The sequence below is a fragment of the Heteronotia binoei genome, chromosome 8 (genome assembly GCF_032191835.1).
Source record: "Heteronotia binoei isolate CCM8104 ecotype False Entrance Well chromosome 8, APGP_CSIRO_Hbin_v1, whole genome shotgun sequence".
Classification (NCBI taxonomy): domain Eukaryota; kingdom Metazoa; phylum Chordata; class Lepidosauria; order Squamata; family Gekkonidae; genus Heteronotia; species Heteronotia binoei.
Window position 1 is genome coordinate 100,359,185 of NC_083230.1, and position 26,726 is coordinate 100,385,910.

At 42.6% G+C, this 26,726-nt stretch overlaps 1 protein-coding gene across 4 annotated transcripts in view; it reads left to right on the forward strand.

The window, feature by feature from the left end:
• The window catches only part of DENND5B (DENN domain containing 5B), a 215,692-nt gene that overhangs the window by 122,204 nt on the left and 66,762 nt on the right, over positions 1 to 26,726 (forward strand). For all 4 annotated transcript variants that reach the window (XM_060245719.1, XM_060245721.1, XM_060245720.1 and 1 more), the window contains 5 exons: positions 636 to 1,302; positions 9,839 to 10,026; positions 16,534 to 17,070; positions 19,147 to 19,378; positions 21,786 to 21,936. In XM_060245719.1, coding sequence (XP_060101702.1) covers positions 636 to 1,302; positions 9,839 to 10,026; positions 16,534 to 17,070; positions 19,147 to 19,378; positions 21,786 to 21,936 — 1,775 coding nt within the window. The remainder of the gene's footprint in view (positions 1 to 635; positions 1,303 to 9,838; positions 10,027 to 16,533; positions 17,071 to 19,146; positions 19,379 to 21,785; positions 21,937 to 26,726) is intronic.

Genomic DNA, 26,726 nt, shown 5'->3' on the forward strand with positions numbered 1-26,726 from the left:
CCTGCCTCTGCCTCCTGGTCCTGGTATTTCAAGGAGGTCTCCCATTCTAGTACCTACCAGGGTTGGACCTGCTTAGCTTCTGAGATCTGACGAGATCAGGTTTGCCTGGGCTGTCCAGGTCAGGGCTCCTGTGCAAATCTTGAAAAGACAAGTGAGAACTATGCCAATGCTGTACACTCTTTGCACATTTCATGGGGGGAGGGGTTGTACAAGAGTCTCTAATGCAGGAATCCCCAACCTGTTGAGCCTTTGGAATACTGATCTAGGGTGGTGGGTGCAGCCACAAAACTGCTGCCATGGGAGATGGGACCAACCACAAAATGGTCACCACAGAAGCCAAAGTGCACAGGACGAGAGTTGTAGTTTTTTTAAAAAATACATTGGGGGAGAGAGAGAGAGAGAATAAAACCAACCCTGTAGTGGAAGCAGCTGCTACCAAAGCAACATTATTTTAATCAGAAGCCCTGCTGAGCAGGAGCCCACTATGGTCCTGTCCACTTTCTAAAAACACTTCTAAAAAAATAACAGGAAAGGTGTTGGTGGGCGCCATGTTGGGGAACTGTGCTCTAGCGAATCAAACCCACTGAAGTTACCAGCTACTGACATATGTCTTTTTCTTCTTCCTCCGCCTGCAGTTATGTATGCCCAAAGGGCTGTCCTTCAGGACTCAGACAGATAACAGAGACCCCCAGTTCCACTCATTCATTATCACCAGGGAAGATGGTTCTCGTACTTACGGATTTGTGCTCACCTTCTACGAGGAAGTCACGAGCAAGCAAATCTGCACGGCCATGCAGACACTTTATCAGATGCACAACGCAGAGCAATGCAGCAGCGTCTGCGCTTCGTCATCATGTAGCATGGACTCGCTGGCGAGCAGCCTCGACGAAGGCGACTCCACGTCGCTCGCGAAGATGCAGCGCTACAACTCGTATGACATCAACAGGGACACCCTGTATGTCTCCAAGTCGATTTGCCTCATTGCCCCCCTGCCTTTCATGCAAGCCTGCAAGAAATTCCTCATCCAGCTTTACAAGGCGGTCACTTCTCAGCAGCCCCCACCTTTACCCCTGGAGAGCTATATCCATAACATTCTTTATGAAGTGCCCCTTCCGCCCCCAGGAAGGTCGCTAAAATTCTATGGGGTCTACGAGCCTATAGTTTGCCAGAGACCCGGACCAAATGAACTCCCGTTGTTCGACTACCCTCTCCGGGAGGCGTTCGAACTGCTGGGCTTGGAGAACCTCATCCAGGTTTTCACATGCGTTCTCCTAGAAATGCAGATCCTTCTTTATTCTCAAGGTAAGTGGAGTTTTGCTTATATATCTGTTGATTGCCTTGCTAAAATATTGGCATCTTGTTAACAAACAATACAATGTGGTAGGTAAGTTGTGGACCCATCTAGAAGTAAGGGTTCTTCTCCCCCCCCCCCCCCCCAAAAATGCCTTGGGATTCCATTTAGTAAGTATGTTACCTGATTGTATGCCTATTTGCACCTGAAAGGTGGTTCAGTGCGGATGAAATTTCCCAAAATTGCTACAAAACAGAACTTTAAAATGCTGTGGGGACAACTGATGGGGGTAAACGGGAGTGCAATGTCTGCGTTTTCAGGAATAATAAGTGAACTTCGGAGAGAGAGTATTGTGGAACTTGCAGTCCTGAAGCTTGAGTTCTTGGTTGAGAATTGCTGACATTTGGATATTTGCCATTCCATGAAAAAAAGAGAGGAAAGTAGTATCTTACGTTGTAGAACAAATTTGAAAACAATATGCTAAAAATATCCAGGAAATACCTTGATGTTGCCACTAAGGCAGTTCCTGACCCTGCTTTCTGTTTTTTGGCCCTCTCACAAAGTGGTATAAATTGATTCATTTGTTTTCAGTGGATTTCAGTGGAGGTCTTGAATAATTACTTCTCTGAACTATGATAAAGCTTTATGCGAAAGCTTACGGAACGGAAATGAGATATCATGAGACTAATCATTTTAGAACTAAACATCATGAGGCTAATCACTTTAGAACTAAGCATCTTTGTCTTGTCTTGTAATAAATCTAATCTGGAACACAAGATCAAGATGTGGTGCCAGATAAAGGGCCGGCGTCTGCATACCCTGATGTGGGGCAGGTCTCATGGATTCTGGCGGGGGCACACTGCTGCTGACTCCCTACTCACATGTCTCTTTTGATGTCTGCTTGTGGACACTTTGTCACCTGTGCTCTCAGGTGCATATGCTGTCTAGCACTGCTGGAGAAGGACATGTGAGTGGTGCACAAAGCATCAGCATTCCTGGCAGCCATGACAGTGGTACTTCCAGTGTCACCCAGCACCATCAGGGAAATCCCATCCAGGCGGTGTGGGCAGTTGTGATTGTAAGTTCTGGGAGAGCTTGCAAGTGGGCAGGTTGGTGGGGGCATGCGGGTGGGTGGGTGGGGGAGCAGGCAAGAAGGGGGGCATAGTAGTGGGCAGTGTCTGCCCAGGGTCTCCCCTTTACCCAGAACTAGCCCTGTTATCAGTGCAGAATGCAAAGGGCTGTATGCTCTAGATCAGGAGAGTTGAACTCATTTGTTATGAGGGCCGGATCTGATATAAATGAGACCTTGTTGGGACAGGCCATGTGAATACCTATTAAGATTAGGTAGCAGATATATAAACTTTATAAAGGACACAGACAAATGCAATTAAAGATTTTTTTAAAAAAATACTTAAAATAAAACATGCTTAAAACATTAGCACTTGTTGGTCTTAAGGGTTTCTTTTTATTTCTCCCATGGGATCCAGGGAACTGGGCAAAGGAAGCTCTGGCTCTTTCCTTCCTTCCCCAGGGGACCTGGAGGGGGAGGAGCCTCAACCAATAGAAGGAAGAGAGGCTTGGCTCAGTAGCACTGCTGTGCAATTGAGAGAGCCTGGCAAAGCAAGCTCTGCCTCCCCCTCTTCCTCCCCAAGGGAGAAGCCTCAGTCAATGGAGAAAATAGAGGTTTTGCTCTGCAGCTTCTATGCAGTTGAGCAAACTTTGCAAAGCAAGCTGTTATGCAGAAGAAGTAAGAGAGAAGGAGAAGAAAGCAAATGACAGCCAGTTGCTCGGGGGAGCCCTCCAGGGTCCTAATTTGGCCCCGGGCCATGTGTTTGACACTCCTGCTCTAGATAGTTCACTGACAGAGGGTAGAGGTGTTTTCACTGGATTGTCCTTGGTGTGGCCACCCAACCCATATAATTTTTTATTGTAAAAGTTCACTTGCCCCCATAAATGCCACTTTGGAGGTCACGTGGGGTGTGGCAGTAGGATACTGTCTGGTGTCTATCCTGGTCTGTGAAGATATCACTTCAGAAGTATGGCAACTTTTGTTCAGAAGTTTATAAATTATATACTTTAACTCTGCTCAAAATAAAACGCTTGAAAACAGATTATTAGAGCCTTCAAACCTGACTTTTAGAAAAAGCAATTACCTTAGTTTTTAAAGCGGCTTCTGTATCTGAATTTGTCTGCCATCCCTTGAAGTTTTCCTTTTTTAGTTAAACTGCTTTGAAAGTTTAGGTTTCTCTCATTACTAAGAAGGGTATGAACAGTTGGGGATTCCCAACAGGTTTTCAAAGATTAATCCTCTTTTGAGGATAACTTCCTAAGGAGCACTAACCAAATGCTGTTGGGCTGGCGCAAGATTGCTGCTAGAAATGGATGAATTAAATTGCTAGCTCTGCAGAAGTGAGGAAAGCTGTTTTGGGTGCACGCATGCAAGCAATTTAAACAAGAATTTGGGTTCCCCCACCCTTGCAAATCTTCTTCAGTTCGTGGTCATCTTTACCTGAACTCTCATTTAAAATGACTGGATAGATGGACTTTTAAAGGACTGCTTCAAAGTTTTGACTATCTGAGGGACTGGAACACATTTGTATTACATTTTTTATGCTTAGATAGTAGAGGTAGATAATTTTATTTATCAAATTTGTTCCCTCTTCCCTGAATGAGACTCATGGCTTCTAACAGCATATAAAATATATCTGATAAAACAGTACACAATGATCTGATAAACAGTACAACTGATAAAATAGTCACAATTACCCTAAGGCCTCCCCAAAAAGAACAGCCTACATGCTGTGAGAAACCTAGGGAGGTCCCACAAGGCACTCCCTTCTTCTGGCAGCTGATTCCACAGGATGGGGGTCACTACTGAGAAGGCCATCACCCTTGTTGACACAAGGCAGACAGTTTATGGACCAGGGATCCTCAATAAATTTCAAAATGAGGATCAGAGAAGATTGGGAGGATCATGCTAGAAGATCCCAAAGAGAAGTCTCATAGACTGCCATCACTGAAGACCCCCATCTTTGCAGGAGGATGTCTGATAAGTTAGCCCCTTTTCTTTCCCCAAAGATGGAAGGAGGAAGGTGATATTGTTCTGAATTTGTTTTATAACACCTGTAGACCAATCTTGTTTGGTAGAGAACAGGAGCGCCATAGAAATAGGAAACCTGGTTCTGACTGTCACCACACTCACGTTGTAGTCATAAGAGCATCACTGTCCCCTTCCCCCAGAAGTGATCCAGAAAGCACCAATGGTACCTCTTCTAGTCATGCTCAAGAGAAGATTGCTGTAGTCAGCTAATGTGGCTTATGCCTTGAATGTGATTTATAGGTGGCTTCTGAGTCATTGTTAGAAAACTTATTGGTGGTGTGTATGAGTGAATATTGGCACTTTAACACATGCTAAATAATGCAGTTTCAGTCCACTTCAGCGACCATTTGCAATTGGATTTTGCCATTTCACACAGTAATATCCAGTTGCAAAGTGGATTGAAAACACATTATTTAGTGTGTGTGAAAGTGCCACATTTGGCAGCCGTAGGCAGCACAGCACATTGGAGGAAGAATGGGGGAACTGCAGTGCAAGGATTAGTTGGATAGAGAGCCACTTGAGTGTTATTCCATAAGCAGCCAATTGGAAGCCAGGATGTGATCTCAGAAGTCTTTTTAGTTTTGGACTAGAATGAATTAGGTAGGTTGACAGGTAGCAACACCCTGAGAGCAGAATTGGCAGCCATGTTAAGGGCAGAGTCTAGAAGCTCTCCAAGCCTAATCTGAAAACATTTATAAAATCAGGAACGACTGGGGGTGTACCCAGGCCTCGAATTCAGCAGGAGCTCACAGGAGCACAGCTCCTGAACCTTTCTGAGAGTTCTACCTCCTCCTTCCCACATTGTCCATTGAATACTAGGTGCAGCTGCATAACAATCCTGAATGAGTTTTTCTACAAAATGACCCCTGGCCGTACCTATGCTGGGACCTGAGAGAAAAACCCTGCCTCCTCCTCCTCTCAACAATCTCGAATGGCTACCAAGGTGCCAATGCACAAAGGTTCCCTGTTTGAATCCCAGTCAAACTAATTGTAATCAGCTTTGTGTGTCTGTGTGTGCTGTGCTTTGTGTTGGAGTCGATGCACCTCTCCAGCAGTGAGCTCACAGATCTAATTGCGTGACAACCAATGGTCTGGATTTTTGGGAAGTGAGGAGAAGTAGAGAAATTGGAAGTCCTGGTTATAAGGGCTATGAAATCTCTACAGCTAGTAAGCATCTGCATTGGTTCAACACATAACAAGTTATTGTGTGACAAGGTTTAATTTCCTGCTTTATCAATTAGGTGTCTTCTGTTGTTCCAAATGTGGTAGTTCCTGGTCCTGAAACTGCTTCTGGTGGGTAAGCGGTAGAAATCAGACTTTTGTGGAAGTCATGGGGATTGGTCACGCCATCTTCCAAAGAGGCTTCCTCTAACCTAAGGAACCTTCTTCCAAGGGAAAAATAAACACTTGAGCCTGAAGGAAGGCTTCAGCTCTGCTGGTGCTGGGAATCTTTAGAACAAAAGTTGCTATGGGCAAAAAGGCTGGAATGGAGAACCTGTGAGAAAAAGGAGGAGGTAACAGGGATAAGTTGGCTAAGGAGAAGAAGAGTTTGAAAGTTAGGAGGCCATTTTGAAATAACATCATCATAATCTTTAGTCCCTAACTTAATGGTTGCCATATCCTTTCCTAGGTCCTTGACACCTGGTGCTGTAAGAAGCCAATGTTGTGATGATGGGCTAGAATATGTTCTCTCTACATTTTTATGGTAGGGTCCTGGCAGGGTTTCTGGTGCTGATTATTGCACAGATTAATTGTACAGATTGCAAGCTGCTGCATAATGCTGCGTCTCCCTTTGTTGCTTTTTCAACAGCCAATACCTGGTTTGGATATTCTGTCCTGTGCTGCTACCTTTTAATCATTCCACAAGGCTATTTTAAATCCCAAAACCAAAGTGTGCATGAGTGTGGAAGTGATTGTGAGCAAGAGAGAAATTACAGTCCTTTCCATTGGCAGTGCGGAAAATTAAGGCTGTTGTTTACATTATTAATGCTCATGTCTCTCAAATGGTTGAGATAATGAAATTGCCTCTTTGCCCTTATTAACAGTATTTGTTTTCTGCAAGCAATTGCCCTTCTCTGCAAGGGTCTTTGTGTTCATAATGAGAGAGAGAGAGTTACCCCCTCCTCATGCAATTTTTAAAATTCTAGGATGAATACAAATCAAACTGATTTTTATGCTAAATGCTTGGGCAGTGGACTCTGCCGTAGATTAGCCATAAAAACATGTAATATACTTGAAGCAGCTCTGGTTTTTATTTTTCCCATTAACTCTCTGCTGTTGGAGTGGTAATGGGAAGCAATACAGTTTGTAAAATACTGTATGAAAAGTGTATGTGTGTGTGTGTGTGGATTTGACTCACATTTCCCAAGCTAATACTTTAGAAGCAGATCCTGAATGGCTTGCTGTGGTGGTTTCACTGAAGACTTCTATAAAGCTCTGTATGGTGGGACTAAATTGCTTGAGATAATTGCTTCTCCCTCCATATGGCAGATATGAGGAGGGCTCTTGCTAAATATTCCAGTTCCTCTTTGAAATTGAGGCATTGACCATGCACTGTAGAAGTCACACTCCAAAACTCCTTTGGGAATTGGTGCATGATCATACTGTGTATGTGTTTAAACTGACATTTATTGGTTTCTGTGTGTACTATATAGATCAGACGTTATGAGGGCCAGATCTGACATAAATGAACCTTGAGGGGTCGGGCCATGTTTGTACCTATTTAAGATTAGGTAGCAGATATATAAATTTTGTAAAGAGAACAGACAAACACAAATACACACACACACATACACTTAAAACATGCTTAAAATGTTAGCATTCATTGGTCTTAAAGATGCTTTCTTTGTATTTCTCCTATGAGACCCAGGAAACTGGGCGAAGGAAGCTCTGGCTCTTTCCTGCCTTCCTCAGGAGACTGGGGAGGGGGAGCCTCAGCCAATGGAGAAATAGAGGTTTTGCTCTGTAGCTCCTGAGCAATTGAGCAAGCCTTGAAAAGCAAACTGTGATGCAAAATGAAATGAGAGAGGGAGAAGGAAGCAGATGACAGCCAGTTGCTCAGGGGCCTGATGGGAGCCCTTCAGGGGCTGATTTGGCCCCCGAACTGCATGTTTGACACCCCTGATATAGATATATGTTTATTTCTGTAGATCATTTATACCTGGTCTTTCACCCCAAAATGGCACACATCATAGAATTATAGAGTTGGAAGGGACCCCATGGTCATCTAGTCCAACCGCTGCACAATTCAGGAAATCCACAAACACTTCCTCCTAAATTCACAGGATCCACACTGCTGTCAGATGGCCATCTAGCCTCTGTTTAAAAACCTCCAAAGGAGAGCCCACCATCCTTCTCTCTTCTTCCCTTGATCCTCACAGGAACAATCCTGTGAGATAGATTAGGAGTGTGTGACTGGCCTGGGACACCCAACAAGCTTCCATGGCAACGGGCATTTGAACATGGAACTCCCTAATCCTTGTTTTGACACTAATCACTACCGCGCTCTGGCTGTTGGTGAGTGAAACCCTAGGCTCTAGAGACCAGCTGTTAACCAGTTTACTGGCAATACAAGTATAAGTACCTTTTGTAAAATAATAACACTAATATTTGGCAAAACTACTATGTCACCTCTCACTACTGACAAATCCCACCTCTCACTACTGACAATCCAATCCCAGTTTCAGACTCTTTTATTTTTAATGGTGAAAATCTGTGTAAATTGCTTTGTTAGGCTGCAGAATGAGACAGTGCTGAGTCAGTTTTTATAGTGTCCGCTCACAGAGTGGTATTCTTGGGCATGGCAGTTGTCTCTTTAACCAGTTGTGTTTTTCCCTCATTCTCTTTGTTTAATTAAACTTTTAAAAATGATATACAACAAGTGCAGTCAAATATTCACAAAATCTTAACCCTTTAAATCCCCCTCCCCCCTATAAAACATCTATACTACCGTATTATCCTAGGATCAGATTCAGATAGGTGAAGTTCAAGAGATAGATACAAGACAATATGATCAAAATTAAAAGCTGCAACCCCCCCCCCCAAACCCCCCCTCCTCCCTACGTAGAGAATACATACTGACAAGTTCAAAAGAGCTCAGTTTACAGAGTGCGTGGAATGCACAGGGTGAACTAACTTTCCAGAAAAGGAAGAGGAAAAGGAAGATGAAGATATGTAAAATCGTATCCTTAACAGGAGCCGCACTCTGAGAAATATGGAGGGACCTGCCAGAGACAACACCCACCCCTCCCACATTGTTCTGAGATCTTTAACTATGAATTGAAACCACTCTTTGTCTTCAACTGGTATCTCTTGCAAGTTACTTGCCTTAATTTCCTTCACGCCAGGCCTCTGTCCATCCTGGCTATTTTTGAGTGGCATAAAAATGGATATCCCTGTGCCTTAGGTGGGGGGAACCAGATCACCTGTTTCCACTGTGCCATGGGATTGGGCCCTCACAGCATTTTTAGATCACCAGTTTAATTTAGAGAAATTACTAAAATGGTGTCGTTGGCCATGGGTCCATAACATATAGTTTGGCTCTCAGAAAGGAAAAGTCTTTTTCTTTCTTCTGCCTTGAGCAGATGTTTAGCGGGAAGTTTTTAATGGTAGATAAAACCAGGAGGCAAGCCAAGTGTGTCAAATCCTATCTCATACAGATGTCCTAAACGTGAAAAGCCCATCTTTGAATGTTTAACGATCCCTGATATTGAAGGAAATTATGGTTAACCAAACTGAGATTGCCATCCTTTGACAATGCCTGAAGCTGTTTAAAAAAATGAAATTATATCATCAGTGGTGTGGTACAAGGATCCTTATCTGACTGGAAGCAAATATAGTATACAGTAATAAAACACTGACAGGGTAGTAGATAATTTGAGTAGAGTATGGGCTATGTTTAAAAATAATCTCTTGCTTTATGTTTGTATACTTAATTTTCATTCTGTCCTAAAATGGTTTTGTAAGCTGGCTTAGAGTTTGGAACTTGCTACTGCAGAAACTGAAATTTCAACCTAATGAGCAATTAGGAACAAAAAAAGGGGGGAAGTTAAAAGGCTCTGGAAGCTCTATTCCCTTCCTCTGTTCATTCCTTTCTGCATATCTCCATTCCTCTGGCAACTGAACAAAGCCATGTACATAACTCTTCCCTGCTGCTCTCTGTGTTTATCTTAAATTTGCTTTTTGAATTTTATATCCTTGTGGAATGTGTCTAGTTAAATTTTCATAGCGTTATTTCTGCAGTAGCGCTGGAGTCAATATTTTAATACATTTTAAACCAGCAGTGAAAATCATGCTGCACGTTAAATCAGACTGATAAATAACTATAAAAAGTGTCCTGTGGGTTTTGGGATTGCTTTACTTTTGCCATCTGTCTGATGTTGAAACATTGGGGGGGGGGGGTTAATGCAATGATGCCATAATTCTGTGTGGGTTTTCTCTGTTTTCAGACTACCAGCGTCTGATGACAGTTGCAGAAGGGATCACCACGCTGCTGTTCCCATTTCAGTGGCAACACGTGTACGTTCCTATCCTGCCTGCCTCTCTCCTGCATTTCCTTGATGCTCCTGTACCTTACCTGATGGGTCTGCAGTCCAAAGAAGGAACAGACCGTTCCAAACTGGAACTTCCCCAAGAGGTGAATTTGATCCTTAAGCAGCTGATTCTTAGGATTGTCTGTGGTGCAGAATTTTGCCCCCCCCCCCCCCCCGAAGCTGGGAATTTTCTTTTAATTTTCTGTAAACTTAAGAACTGAATCTCATAGACAGTGCTTATAGTTGTACTGTAATGTGACTGCTTACCTGAGCTTTGGAGCAGACAAAAACATGGAGACACTGGACAGTTACTATTTATGCTACAGGGGCATCCAAAGCTGCCCTCTATGAAGGCCTAAGGAGAGGTAACAACATAGTGAAGGAAGTACTTCTTCACCCAAAGGGTGATTAACACATGGAATTCACTGCTACAAGAGGTGGTGGCAGCTACAAGCATAGTCAGCTTCAAGAGGGGATTGGATAAACATGGAGCAGAGGTCCATCAGTGGCTATTAGCAACAGTGTATTGATGGAACTCTCTGTCTGGGGCAGTGATGCTGCGTATTCTTGGTGTTCGGGGGGGAGGGGCAACAGTGGGAAGGCTTCTAGTGTCCTGGCTCCACAAGTGGACCTCCTGATGGCACCTGTTTTTTTGACCACTGTGTGACACAAAGTGTTGGACTGGATGGGCCATTGGCCTGATCCAACATGGTTTCTCTTATGTTCTTCTATGTTTTTAAAGCTTCTGTGAGATCATCATTTATTGTTTTCGGACTGAAACAGTTTTTCATTTTCCCATTGTTCAGAGCATCCCACTGGGTAGTATTAGTTCCAAACAATGGAAAGTGTACTTAGTGAAAAGTGGCATCTTGCTCAGATATTCCCCCCCCCCCCCGCCGAATCATATTGGAAGGGGAGGACAACAAGTATTTGAGTTGGATTTAACCAGCTTTTATGCTTCGGGAAGAAGGGAGTCCCCTTTGGCTACCAAAAAGGGCTTTGTTGACAGCCATGGGACCTGCATGGAAAACTGCTAGCGGATAGGGGGCTGTAGAAGAGATGAAAACTGGATAAAAAACCTGGCTGGGTCCAGCACAAGATCCCAGCAGTTTCCGCACGGTAGCGGGGCATTTCCATGCTGGCACAAGTACCATCCAAGCATGTTCTCTTAAATAACATCCAAGTGTGTTCTCTTAAATAACTGCTCCCACTGTCCTCCTGGACAAGTGGACTGTAATAGAATAAAGTTGGAGTCCAGTAGCACCTTTAAGACCAACAAAGTTTTATTGAGAATGTAAGCTTTCATGTATTAAAACGTGCTTTTGGTGTGCTTTTAGCACATGAAAGCTTACATTCTCAATAAAACTTTTTTGGTCTTAAAGGTGCTACTGGACTCCAACTTTGTTCTATTGCTTCAAACCAACACAGCTGCCTACCTGGACCTAAGAGGACTGTAAGAGATCCAAAAGCTACGTTGTTACTTCTTAGGCCTTCATAGAGGACAGCTTTGGATGCCCCTATAGCATGAGTAGTAACTGTCCAATGTCTCCATGTCTCCACTTTGTAATTATGGTGGTATACAGAGAATGCATTTCCATACCAGAGTTGTACCACTAGTTGCAAGAGCCATACATGCTACCAAGCACACTTCCAAGTCCAACTAATGTTCGTATTGCCTGTGGTATTCCTGTGTATATGTCTGTCCTGATCTTGAATCAGTATAACTGGTTATCTCCTGTGGTTTGGTTTATTACAGGTGGTACTTGTTGCTTTCACATCTGTTCCTTTATATCAAATGATAGGATCTATTCCATAATCATATGTCCCAAAATACATTTAGCAATGCCTTGGTCTTCCTCTTAAAGAATATGGATTCACTTCTGAGTTCAACAACATGGTAGTTAGCAGTGTTTTTCTGTGGGAAAGGGGGAATGTGAAAAATAATAGTGAATCAGACTTTCTTAAAAACTAGAATCAATCAAATCATGCAAAATAGCAAGTGGAAGCTCTAATGTTCCTCAGATTGCTTCATCAGACTGAACACCTAGTTAAGCATGAAAGGGGGGAAACAGGGAATAGAGAAAGATGTTTAGGGCATGATCAGATAATCCAGTCTATCTGTGGTTTGTAATATTCCTAAAATGAAGACCAGGAAGTAATGCAGATTTCCTGGAAGTAGAGTCAGTACAGTATGGTGATTAGGGTGCTGGATTTATGATGATGATTATATTGGATTTATACCCCGCCCTATACCCTGAATCTCAGAGTGGTTTACAGTCTCCTTTATCTTCTTTCCCCACAACAGACACTCTGAGTGAGGTAAGTGGGGCTGAGAGAGCTCTGACAGAAGCTGCCCTTTCAGGGACAACTCTTGTGAGAGCTTTGGCTGACCCAGGGCCATTCCAGCAGCTGCAAGTGGAGGAGTGGGAAATCAAACCCAGTTCTCCCAGATAAGACTCCACACATTTAACCACTACACCAAACTGGTTCCCATGATATGGGGGACCCAAGATCAAATCCTCACTTGCCATGAAAGCACTATATTGTACAATTTGGCTGTTCTTAATTATATGTAAAATACAAGCACACACTTCAGACAAGGTTTAATGCCAAATCTGCTCCGTTTAGATACTCAATGATTGTTCTAAGGACTCGCTTATTCTTTTTCAGAACTATAAGTAGTATCCACCATCCTGGAATATTTATAGTATAAGACATTCCCCACCACCACCACTTTTAAGTCCAGCTCTCTATTTTATGATAGAATAAAATTATTTATGTTGTTGCAATCCTAAACAGAGTTGCATACTTCTAAGTCCATTGAAATAATTGTGTTTAGAAGAATGCAATACTGCCTAGGACTGTACTGGTAAACTTATTTGTTTTCGCACTTAGAATTTTCACACATTAGGAGTATCAGTGCATTTTTCTCAACGGTGAATTATTGGATCATTATTAAACACACAGTTTTCTGGAAATGGGTATGTATTTTGGTAATGTTCCCTCTAAGCTGTGGAGTCTTGTGAGCAAAAATTCTACTTTGTGAGCTACTGGAATTAAAGTTGTGAGCTACTGCATAATTTAGTTTGCTCTGGGGCCATTTTTCCTGATTTGAGACAAAAATGTGTGAGGCGAGGCTTAAGCTCACACTGACTCAGCTTAGGGAGAACACTGTCTGTCATTCAACTGAACTTGAGGGATGGAGATAAATGATACTGAGACCCAGCTAGAGTTGCAAACCCGTTACCGCACTCTATTAATGACAATTCACAAATAAAATCAACATTTGTTTCTTTTGCAATCCAGGAAATTGTATATTAGAAGACCAAAGTGCAGATCAGGTCTTCTGTTAGAAAACTTCCCGTTTTCATTCTACAGACCACTTCCTGTTTTCATTCTATGGGCTGATTTGGATGGAGATCATTTGGTTTTTAAACTGATGATCATAATATAAAATAATTAAATATATTGTAAGAAGGCAATGGCAAACCACCCCATAAAAAGTCTGCCGTGAAAACGTTGTGAAAGCAACGTCAACCCAGAGTCGAAAACGACTGGTGCTTGCGCAGGGGACTACCTTTACCTTTAAGAGTTGGCAGTACTGCTTGTGTGGTTTAGTCCTATATTTTTAGTTAGGGTTGCCAGGTCAGTATGTACCTGGTGACTTTGGGGGTGGATCTGGGAGAGGATTGGGTTTGGGGAGGGGAGAGGAGGGGCCTCAGCATGGTACAATGTCATAATATACCCTTCAAAGCAGCCATTTTCTCCAGGGGAGCTGATCTCTGCCAGCTGGAGATCAGTTGTAAAAGCAGGAGATCTCCAGGCCCCACCTGGAGGTTGGCAGACCTATTTAGTTATTACTGGCCTTTTAAAATTAATTTTGTTCCTATTGCTCTTACATCTACAAAAAATGACTTTGAAAGTACTGGCAAAGGGACAGAGACAGAAGTATAATGGTTTGAATATGAGGTTTCAGCAGAGTGTAAAACTGGTCGATCCTTTAGCATCTAGTGAATTGTATTTCAGTTCTGCATTCCTTCTGTTCAGGCTGAGGGCCAAGTTCCTATCTGTTGGAGTTAAATATAAACCATTTGTGGTCTTAAGATAAAATTTTAATAATTGTCTTCATGTATGTGAGGAGTGCTAACTGGTACTAGTATTTATTATTTGTGTGCTTTTTAAAGAAGAAAATGGGAGCTTCTGAGAACTTTCTGAGCTCCAATCTCATTTTCAGACTAAAAAAAAATCTACACTGGTATGCAAACCCTCATATTAAAAAGCCTTTGAAATTAAATACTGGTAATAGGATAGATTCTCTGAGCCAAGAATACAGGAAGAATTACAGAACTGCATACTGCTTAATTGTAGGTGTAATTGATTGCTAATGGACAGCCCTCCCCCATTTATGCAAATATAAATATGAAAACCACAAGAAATTGTGCTGGTTTTTTTTTTTAAAGCACTCCTGGTTTTTAATTTGGGCAATATATTTAATGTTACATTTGTAGTCTCCCTTAAAGTCCCTTTAAAAAATAACACATTTTTATAAAGGAACTAATTTATGTCATTTGAGAGGTTACTTCAAATGGTTACCTTTGTCTTTCTGTGGGAAGTAAACTGCAAGTGAACTTCTTCAACGGGCCCTAGAGAAAGCAACCAAACGCTGGTACCAATTAAACGTCAGTTCAAAGACTAACAAGAATGAGTTGCTGTTGCCCTTGTGAATATCTAGGTCTCCTGTTAGGCTGTTTTGTCATGCTTGGTATATCTGACGCTTCACTTCCCTCAGGGGAAGCAAAATGGCTTTTTCAAACACTCTTCATTCAGCACAGCAAATCTGCAAGCAATGAATTCCAGCTAGAAGCTTCAGAAGAAACATTAATCTAAGATACTGCTATATTTCTGAGGGGGCAAGGGGTCATTGTTCTATACAATAAATCTAATATAATAAATCCTTTACTTTTCACCCTCAAAAGGAAGATTCCATTTGGGCAGAGAAATTGCTATGCACATGTTTCAGATGGCTGGCTCTGTCATTAAGACTCTACCTCAGGTGGCGAAATTTCTGTGCTCTTGAATGAAATGAGCAACCTGCTGTTTAATATACTGTTATATTTTTTTTTATTGTGGTGGGGGAGGATTTGGTGGAGGATTATGGCATGGCTGATGCAACAGGATACCCATTGGTTCAGAACATCTTTGTTCTTTGTGCCTCAAGTACAAATATATTCTGAGCCAGTGAGTATTCTTTTGTGTCAGCCATGCCATAATCAGTTGAAAGGCTCTCTTGTTACTTTTGTTTTAATTTCAGTCATTACAAATATTTCTTTCTGAACACATCTGTGCTCATTCACAGCCTTGAATATCCTACATGTTTGGCAGTATAGCTACCAGTATGGTGTAAAGTGCTGTATTTAAGACACATCTCAACCACACTGTGCACTTGAGGAACTATAGTCCTCTGTGCTGTCTGCCTTTCCAGCATGTGGATAAAAAGAAAACTGTGTGCAGAGTAATAGAACAAAGTAGGAGTCCAGTAGCACCTTTAAGGCCAACAAAGTTTTATTCAGAATGTAAGCTTTCATATGCATGCATACTTCATCAGACAATATGCAGAGTTGTAAAATTTGGAGATCAACATGATCGCATGTTCACTGTAACAGTTCCAGTTTTTCTCTGGCTCTTCTAAAAGCACAGAGATCTATTCCAAAAGGATTTGTGTGCGATGTTGTGGGGGTGTCATTTTGCAATCAATACTATATCTTTTTTTAAAAAAAATTACAGTCAGTACTTCAAAACAGTCCTGGTGAGGTAGGTTTGGACTGAATTACTGACCTCCACATAGGCTCTCTTGGGTTCCCCAAGTTAAAGGATTTTGGGGAGAAGGAATTGGGAAAGAACTGGAGGTGTTTACAGCACCATTGTCAGACAGAATTAGATGGACCAGTGCTCTAACCTGTTGTTTCAAAGGTGGCTAAATGGGGGATAGGAACCCAGGGCTGCATAGTGCAGAGCCACTATTTTACTCTAGGTAAAGAATGCTGTTGAGTCACAACTGATTAATGGCAACCCCATGACTTTCCACTTCGAGGGCTTTCAAGATAAAAGATGAGTAGAGATGGTTTGCCATTGCCTTCCTCTGCATAGCAACCCCATTTTTCCTTGGTGGCCTCCCATCCAAGTACTGACCTTGCTTAGCTTCCAAGTTCTGATGAGATCAGTCTGGTTTGGGCTATTAGGGCTGCCGCTCTATAGACTATAACAGGGGTGGCCAAACTTGCTTAACTTGAGAGCCACATAGAATAAACATCAGCTGTTTAAGAGCCAGAAGAAGGGAGGGAGGGAAATAGATTGGGGGGAGGGAGAGGTGAAAAGAAAGCAACTTTAACTCTAAATGCATTCTCCAAGATGCCAGTGGACTTGGTTTGTTGAAGGAATTTAGAGAGAGAAATGCCTTCTCCAAGCTGGCTGTTGGAGCAGTGGGAGCATTGAGAGTCACACAGTATGTGTGAAAGAGCCACATGTGGCTCCTGTGCCACAGTTTGGCCACCACTGGACTATAAGATGTCAATTTCTCTTTCAACATATATTTGTCTTATTTTTCCCCCCAGGCTAACCTCTGTTTTGTGGATATCGATAACCATTTCATCGAGTTACCAGAGGAACTTCCTCAGTTTCCCAACAAGCTGGATTTTATCCAGGAAATCTCTGAAGTTCTCCTTCAGTTTGGGGTCCCCTTGGAGGCCACCCTCCATTCTAGCGAGAGTGCCACGAAGCTGAAGAACCTGGTCCTTAACGAGCTCGCCAATGATAAGAAGAACGGCAACATCCCAAGCAACACCATCAACATGTATGAGCTGCTGAAAGGCAACGAAACCATCGCCCGCCTCCAGGCTTTGGCTAAGAGGACAGGAGTGGCAGTAGATAAAATGAGCATTACTGTTCCACTGGCGGAAAAGGAAAGAGACGTAAAGCTTCAGTGCGAAGAAGGGGAGCTGAGGGACTATAAACTGAATGTGCAGCTTCGGGAGGTCTTTGCTAACCGCTTCACGCAGATGTTTTCTGATTACGAAGCCTTTGTCATTCAAGCTGCACAGGACAGGGAGTCATGGCTGACAAACAGAGAACAGATGCAGAACTTTGACAAAGTAAAAGCAGCTGGATCTTTCTCTTCTAAGCTAATTTAATTGGTCTGCAGTTAAAAGCCCCATAGAGCAGTGGGTAGAGCAAATGCTTTGTACGAAGAAAGTCTTCAGTTCAGTCCTTGTATCATCAAAGGATTTAAGAGTAGGGTGTTGGGAGAGAAATCTCCTACCTGAAATTTAGGAGAATTGCTTTCAGGGAATACTATATTAGATATTGCACAATTCGGTAATTAGATACTGCACAATTCGGTAACATATATAGTTATCATAGTTGGATTCCTCAGCAATCATAAAAATGTAAACTTTTTCTGTGAGTTTCAGTACCAATGCACAGTGGGTACAAATTGGAGCTGTCCTGTTTAGGAGTGCTGTCAATTTATGTAGGCATCCTCAGGTAATTTTAAATTTTGTGCCCTCTAGAAAATAATTAAATTACAAATGAGGCTTCAAGTGAAATATTGATAATCAATCTGAATGAAATTAATTAAAACCAAATTTAATGTGACAGATTTCCCCACCTTGCCATCACTGAACTATGGACTTATTCTGAGGCATTTTATTGCTTATAGCATTTTAAGAACAATACATTGGATTTCTTTCAGTAGGTGTATTGCCAGATGTCTTCAGTCCTTCGGGAAATATGCTTTTACACTAGTTTTGTGATCAAGGTCAAGCTTATCCTGAGAGATTGGCAATGCAATCCTTTGCAGATTTACTCCAGTCTAAACCAACTGAAATTAATGGACAAAGACTGAAGAAACTTTGCACAGGATTCTCTGCTGTGAAAGGGATGTCCATCAGCCAGCAATGGGTGCCCTCTGAGTATAGTAAAAGTTAATGGGTTGGATCTTCTTGATTTTTTCTGCTAATGGTGGCGCCTTCCTGTGTTGGATGGAGTGAGGGAGTGTTCTGCCCAGTGCCATTAGCAAAGCCAATCTGCAGGATTCAGCCCCATGAAAAGTAGTAAACTGGGACTCTGAAATGGTCCGATAGTTTTGATTGCAGAACTTTGTCCAACTTCCCCCATTATTTTCTTTTTACAAACACATTTTGCCCATGATATAATAATCATAAGGCCCATGATATAATAATTATAATTTTGTGCTGTCAAGTCACAGTCAACTCATGGTGCACTGTGAAGTTCTGTCTCATGGGGTTTTCAAGGCAAAAGATGAGCAAGGGCAGGGCCGGCTCACCCACTAGGCAAACTAGGTGGTTGCCTAGGGTGCCAGGGGGGTTGGCTGCTGAATTGGGCTTCCCCCCCAGTCCCCATGGCAAATGGCTAGTTTGCCTGCCTTCCTCTTCCCCCGCCGCCGTCCTCTTCCCTCCCTCCCCAGCGCTGCGCTCTGTCGTCACTGCCCCCCCCCCAGCTGAGCCGAGGCTGGTCCTCAATGCGGCTGCACTTTTTTTAATCCTTTGAAGGACCCGCAAGAGGAGACTTTGCTCCCCCTCACTTCCAGTTCCAGGAAAGAGGGGGAGCGAACTCTCCTCTCGCGGGTCCTTCAGAGGATTAAAAGCAGTGCAGCCGCATCGAAGCTGGTAAGGACCACCCTTGGCTCAGTGGGGGACAGAGCACAGCTCTGGCTTGCAATGCCTCAAAGAAGAGGAGGGTGGGGGTGGCAGGGGGGGTAAAGATCAGCTGGTTAGGGCCATGGAGCACGGCGCTGCAAAGCAGCACTGCAAAAGGAAGTAGGGGCGGAGGGGGTAAGGACCAGCCTCGTGAGGGGGGGCGACGAAAGGGAGGAGGGGGGGTAAGGATCAGACTCAGCAGAGGGCAGCCGCTGTGGGGAGGGGGGCGGCAGCCAGGGAGCTTGCCTGGGGCACCACGGGCTGGCCCTGAGCAAGGGTAGTAGTTTGCTATTGCCTTCCTCTGCGTAGCACCCTCTGCCTGCCTTGGTAGTCTCCCATCCAAATAATAACTGTGGCTAACACTGCTTAGCTTTCAATCTCTTATGAGATCTGGCTAGTCAGGGCTATTCAGGTTCCTAGACTAGAGCAGTGGCGTAAATACAGTGCAAGGTGTATATTTGTATTCTAACTGTTTCTTTTTGGATTTCCATCTCTTGTTTCTCCCTCCAGGCTTCTTTTCTTTCTGACCAATCTGAGCCTTACCTTCCATTCCTGTCTCACTTCATCGAAACCCAAATGTTTGCGACGTTTATCGACAATAAAATTATGTCCCAGTGGGAAGAGAAGGATCCCTTTCTACGAGTGTTTGATTCGCGGATTGATAAGATGAGGCTGTATAATGTCAGGGCTCCTGCCTTAAGAACATCTACGTATCAGAAGTGCAACACTTTAAAAGAAGCAGGTATGGGAAAATGGACCAGTTTTCATAGAGATAATGAATTGGATGCTCATAATTTCTTATGTCTTCTGTTTTATCCTTTGTGAATATTTATGGGAATCTGTATCATGCTTCTCAGTGTGATTCAAGGCACTGTTGTAACCTAATAAAATGTAAAGCCATATTTAAGCAGCTGGGGCCATGTTAACTATTATTTCAAGTGCATGGGGAAAGAATATCTCAGAAGCAGGTGTTCATTCAGATTTGCTGCTTGAGTTTCAGAAATGGAATATTAGAATATTTTTATTCATGTGCATCAAAAACTGTTTCAATTTTCGGATCAGCTTTCCCTCCTAATATTAGTTTTGGTTGATATTGTGGCACCAGAACACTGTGTTCTCTGTCCTGAGAGGCAGCAGGCCAGTCGTAGTCTCCAGTTTCCTTTGTTCTCTTAATTCACAAATATAAATGGAACACCAAACATTTGCTTGACTATTAGCTCATACAAACGTGGGTTCTTCACTTTCTAGTGTATTTCATGCAATTGTATATAGAGGAATATGGATGGAATGTTAATACAGACATCCTAATATTTATCACAGTCTGCTTTGAAGCAGCTAGATTCAAATCCAGTTGCACCTTAGAAACCTGCAGGATTTTGGGGTATGCACTGTTCCCTTCATCAGAAATGAATCTAGCTTCTCTACTGAAGATCAACACGGCTACCCTCTGAAACAGCTTTTTAAGCAGTAGCCTTCCCCACCATTTCCTTAACAGTCTGGTGTAGTGGTTAAGTGTGCGGACTCTTATCCGGGGGAACCAGGTTTGATTCCCCATTCCTCCACTTATAGCTGCTGGAATGGCCTTGGGTCAGCCATAGCTCTCTCAGAGTTCTCCTTGAAAGGGCAGCTGCTGTAAGAGCTCTCTCAGCCCCACCTACCTCAAGGTGTTTGTTGTGGTGGGAGGGAGGTAAAGGAGATGGTGACCACTCTGAGACACAGTGAAGGGCAGGATATTAATCCAATATCTTCTAAAACTCCAATATCTTCATTTGACAGTCCCATTAAACACTCTGCTAGTGCACAATAACAACAGAGTTCTGGGTTTTTTGGCCACTGTGTGACACAGAGAGTTGGTCTGGATGGACCATTGGCCTGATCCAGCATGGCTTCTCTTATGTTCAGATGCTGGATTTTACAATGGTGGTCCTACATGCACAATTCATTCTTTGTACAAATGCTATTCTTGGTCAGGTGCTTTGGAGAAATAGAATTGCTATAAATGGGGAAAGATAACATTCTAAATGCTGTTGAAGCCCCCAAAGTCCACAATGATTCTGTGGAAAAATAGCAGAAATATATATATTAGGGATTTCTGGGACAAAGGGGGGCAGTGAATCATCAGCCACCTCAGAAGAAATAGAGTGATTCATGTGCGTGTCTCTGTTTCATTCATAGTAGATAATATTACCCTTATGTTATTCATAGTAGATAATGTATCTGGCTCAATGCCAATATCTTAGGCAAGGCAACCCCCCCCCCCCCCAAAAGCTTGTCTGGGTGGAATACTTTCCCTTTGCTCCCTTGTGCAAGAAAAATGTGACCTTTTACCTCCAGAAATTGACTTGCTGTTTATAGAAATGGAGTGAAATGGATTTGCTGTTTATATTTGCAGTATAGATCTTCCATCATGAAAGGAATTACACTAAGTGAGACTTCTCCCATGATAGTTTTTGTAAGAGCTGCTGAAATGTTTCTTCTCTGCAATTCTCAATAATATACCAGCTCCCTCTGTCAAGAGTCAAGGTGTGATTTGAAATGCCTCCCTCTTGTAGGATGCTCAGGTCACAAATATAGCCAGGGCAGTTTTTCCATCTTTGCCAAGCCTGGCAACTGGCCCCATACCTTCCCATGAAGACTTGGTGCAGTAATCCATGCAACAGTCACCTCCAGATTAGACTACTGTAACTCACTCTACACAGAGCTGCCCTTGAACTTGCTCTGGAAGCTTCAACTGGCCCAGAATGTGGCAGCGTGCGTCCTCTCTGAGACCCCCCCTGACAGCACATACACAACCTGTGTTCTGTCAACTGCTCCAGCTCCAGATTGAGTACCAATCCAGGTTCAAGGTTTTGGCTCTTACTTTCAAAGCCCTAAAAGGTCTGGGACCATCATATCTGCAGGACTGCCTCTCCCTATAAAACCCCTCAGAGAGTCATATACTCTTCCAATAGAAACGTGTTAGTGATCCCTGGCTCCAAAATGGCCTATCTTCCCTCGATCAAGACCAGGTTCTATTTCCCTCCCTCCCTCAAACATCTGACATTTATTCTATGTGGCTCTTAAGTTTAGCAAGCTTGGTCACCCCTGGACTAAAATGTATTAATCCTTATTAATAAAATTAATTAATCCAGCGTGTGTTGATTTTTCAGCTCAGGCCATCGAACAGCGGCTGATGAAGATCGATCACACGGCAATACATCCACACTTGCTCGATATGAAAATAGGTCAAGGCAAATATGAACAAGGTTTCTTCCCAAAGCTTCAGTCAGATGTGTTAGCAACTGGACCTACTAATAACAAGTAAGCTTTTAAAAAATCAGTGTATATATGATTTATTACAGTAAGTTAGCTGGCTTTTCAGTGGTACATCCTATTCCTTTGGGTACTGAGAAACCAATAATATCTGTTGTGGAGATTCCTTCGTTAACAGTCCTCTCCTGTGTTCCTCCCCCCACCTTAAATCACATTGCTCTAATATACCTTAAGCGGAGCTGACCTTGAAAAGTCCTTATGAGCTTCAACTAGTATTATCCTATATCCTAATGGGGTGGGACACTGAGTGGGGGAGATATTATAATAGTTTTTTAGTGCCTGCACCAGTTCCTGTTTGCCCTCTGGGTTTTGGTAACTTAAAAAAGATTATCTCACCAGTAGCTTTCTTGCCTCTTATCCTGAGGTAGAATTTTTTTACGCATTTGGATTTTGATCTGAGTCTTTCTCTTCTTTGTTCCTGATAACCAAAATGAATTCTAATTAAGCAGGAACAAAGTGTTTGTTTGAGCTCCTGCAACTGATTTTAAAGTTTAAACCGCTGGCTAACTTGAAGTGAATCAGACAAGTACGCGGCAAAATTGAAGTAATTGAATAAGCTCTCTAATACGTAAATCTCAGCCGAGTGTCCTGTAATTCTTTGTAATTTGCTTACAAAGGAACAGAATGTGTTGGTAGAGCACCCTGCAGGCCAAACATGACAGCTTGTAGAATGCTTATGACGTTCTTATCTCCTGTTCTTAGTGCACAGCAACAACAATTTTGGTCTTTAGCTGCAGCCTCATGCACATTTATTTGGGTGTAAGTCTCACTGAGCACAGTTGGGCTTGTCTAGAATTGGGTGGTGCATCTTCACTATTACACTTTGTTAACTTCAGGCTTGCCCTAGCAGCACAAAATCTTGTCTCTGTGTAATGGAGGCAGTTGATCTCTCTCTCAAGCCCAGCACTTCGTGCCCCTACCTTCAGAAATGAGGCTGGTAGCTACTAGAGGCAGGACATTTTCTGTGGTGGCCCATTGCCACGCCCTCTCATTTGAGGCTTACCTGATGCCTACGTTGCTTACTTTTAGAAGCTGTGCTAAAACACATCTTTTTGTACATGCTTTTAATTAGGGGTTTTATCCTGTCATCATTTTAATGGTCTGCTTCTGTGTTATGGATAGTTTTTATGCTGATTTTGTCTGATGGCTTGTGCTTTAATATTCTGGTTTTTAATTGTAAGCTACCTCAAGCAGTGAGTATTGAGCAGGGCTAGACTAGAACAGGAGATTGCTGAGTTACAAGTTATAACAACACTCTGGAGGACAGTGGAACCCCCGGGGCTTAACATAGGTATCAGGTTCTTATCTCTTACCTCACTACAGTGTTCCCTCTAAGCTGAGTTAGTGTGAGCTAGCTCACAGTTTTTTAGCCTCTGGCTCACACATTTTTGTCTTAGCGCACAAAAAATTGCCTCAGAGCAAATAATTTATGCAGTGGCTCACAACTTTTGAATGCTAGTGGCTCACAAAGTAGAATTTCTGCTCACAAGACTCCACAGTTTAGAGGGAACATTGCTCACTACCTATGCTAGTGTTATTCAGTTTTTGCATCTGGTTGTAAACTTTTATTATTCTATTATTCACAGATCTTACCAATTTCCTTCATCCAATCTTACGTATATTTGCTGCTATTCACAGGTTTACCAATTGCCTTTTAAAAAAAATCAGGGGAGTATAAATTTCATTGCTAAAGAGAAGCAGCACACATCCCTCAAAAACAGGTGCAGAAAAACTCCAGAATGTTTCATGTAGATTTTACTGTACTTCCAACATCTCTCTTCTTGGAAAAAAAAGAGGTAACACAAGTGCTCTCAAGCTTCTTGTACAACAGAGGGCATTTTGCCTTCTAAGGAAATGGTGAAAAAAGTCTCTTAAAAGTTGACAGAATGCGAGGAGAATGATAGATTGTGCCACTTGTTTCAGATAGTATCAGTCACCTGCCAAGAGATATTAGGAATGTCCAAAGTTAAGCCACCACCTTCCGTGTGAGTCTCATAACTGCAGGAGTGGCTGTGGGCTGGCGGAGGAGGGAGGAAGTTAGCATTTTCCCAGTGACAAAATATTGCTGTCAGAATACTGGGAAAATTCTGCAAGAAGCTAGAGGAAAGATTCTGGATACCTTCCCTCCCTCCTTCGCTCTGTAAAGATTTTGTGCTACAGACTGGTCCTCTGGAGAAGACCTGAAGTCATGTCACCTTCTCAGCACTGACCACACTGTAGAACTGGGATTTACTTCTTTGGGCATGGGTGTGTTTCATTCTTATGTTCCTTTTTGAGATGCGTGTATATTTCCCCCCCGACAAAAAGCCTGGCTGTATTGCAATTTCAGGGACTGACAAGTGAGATTATGGGAGAGGTAGATTCAAAGCCAACGCTGATCCAAAATAAATGCAATGTGACAGACATGTAAAACAGTCAATGGGTCCATTGCTGTTTACAAAAAGCTGCCTTGGAAGGGTGCACATTTGATTGGAGGAAAAGGTATTGCTTGATTTGTTTCCCTTTCCAGTACTCTGTTTTCCCCCATTCATTTTAAAGCGGAAAAATAGGCCGGAGGAAAGGAATTAAGCATTTTCTACTGGTCACTCTTGCAGCTTTCTGTGGCTGCTTTTTCTTAAAGAACCTGGGCAGCTTTTACATACACCTGCCATATAATATCAATAGCTTATTTTTCTCCATGGCTGAAAGCATGGCCACCAGTCTTTCTGGAAGAAGAATGAATGGGGGACTTGCTTTGTTCTACAGCCGCAGCAAACTCTAGGAGTTCAGTGCTAGGAATCTAGGTGGCTCTTTGACTGCACAGAGGAAACTCTGGACAAGTATTCCACAGATGGGAATGCGGGTATGACTGAGTATGGTATGTTGCTTCCTTGCACTCATCTGCCTTTGACACTGGGAACCCATGGCTGTAGTTTCGGAGTGTAGCCATGCTGGACTGCAGGAGAACAGCTAGATCCAAGGACTGATGAAGGGAGCTTCAACTCTCATAAGAACATAAGAGAAGCCATGTTGGATGAGACCAGTGACTCATCCAGCCAACACTCTTATTTCACACAGTGGCCAAAACCGAGGTGGTCTCAGGAGGTCCACCAGTGGGGCCAGAAAGCTTATACCCTGAAAAAATTATACCCCCAAAATCTTGTTGGTCTCAAAGATGCTACCAGACTTGAATCTGGTTGAAAACCCATACACATCAGAAGAGCAAGAAGCACTGAATTAGTAGCTATTAGCCACAGTGTATTGTTGGAACTCTCTGTCTGGGGCAGTGATGCTCTGTATTCTTGGTGCTTGGGGGGCACAGTGGGAGGGCTTCTAGTGTCCTGGCCCCATGGGTGGACCTCCTGATGGCACCTGGCTTTTTTGGCCACTGTGTGACACAGTGTTGGACTGGATGGGCCAGTGGCCTGATCCAACATAGCTTCTCTTATGTTCTTATGACTGTACAGTGCTTAATAGTTTACGGTGTGACTTTATGAACAGTGGTTTACAAGGGTGTTAATCAGGGGTGGAATTCTAGCAGGAGCTCCTTTGCATATTAGGCCACACATTCCTGATGCAGCCAATCCTCCAAGGGCTTACAAAAAAGAGCCTTGTAAACTCTTGGAGCATGGCTACATCAGGGGGATGTGGCCTAATATGCAAAGGAGCTCCTGCTAGAATTGCACTCCAGGTGTTAACAGTCTCAGTCTCAGAATGTCTTGCACTAGCTACATAAGAAATACCACAGAATGCTCAGAAGTTGTCATAAAGAAAGTAAAAAAAATAAATAAAGATTTTTTAAAACAATATTTTGCTTACACATACTCTACTTCTGTCTGCAGTTTATTGTCTGGGTAGTCTGAGACAAAATTATGCTTGAGCTATAATTACCAGGCTGTTGGTATGAAATGTTTTTTCATTATATGATGCTCCTGTTGTTACAAGAGAATGAAAAAAAGATTTAAACAGCCTTTGCTGTGCAAATAATACAGAAAATATATTGCCAGGTTAACTCTATTTGACAGCACAGAATTTTATCCCTATGAACCCATCTGTTAATTTCCTACTTCCTGCAAAATTCAACACTGTTTCATGTTTTCTAAATTGACATAAAGCTTTAAAATCATAGAAACATGAAAATACAAGGAAATGGACTGTTAAAATTGGAGCCAAATACAAACACAATACTAGCAGTGCTGCTTCCCCAAAGAGGAGGAAGAGGTCTTAGCACTTTGTAAAGGAAATTAAAAAGGAATGTTGCTTTGGGGGCTACAGCAGAAAAGGCCATTTTCCTTCCTATCTTAAGAATGAAAGAGAATATGCAGGTGCTTGCTGCCTTCTCAAAGAAATTGGCATGTGATACTTTTCTTGATAAAACTTTGATATTGACTTGCTATCCTTGGAGGATGCTAGAGAGGTAGCTGTGTTGATATGTTGTAGCAAAATTAAACAGTATCTTAAAGACTAATAACATTTATTCCAGCATGAGTTCTCATGAGTTTCAGACTCACGAAAGCTTCTGAATTTTCTTAGGTCTAGTATAGCCAGACCTCTGTAACTGTTTCAAAGCACTTTGTAATATTCATGAAGAACTTCATCAAGATACTGATTTTTCATTCAGGAATCAATTAGGAAGTGAAGTGATCTTGGAGCAAGCCAAGCAGACTGGGCCCTGCGGTGCTAATATCCAGCACTGCAAGGGTCACTTGGCTGTGTGTTGTAAACACTGTGTGTTAGCTCACCTGTTGCTCCTTCCTAAAAACTGGCAGAAGTGTGGAAACAGAACATTGGTGAACTTA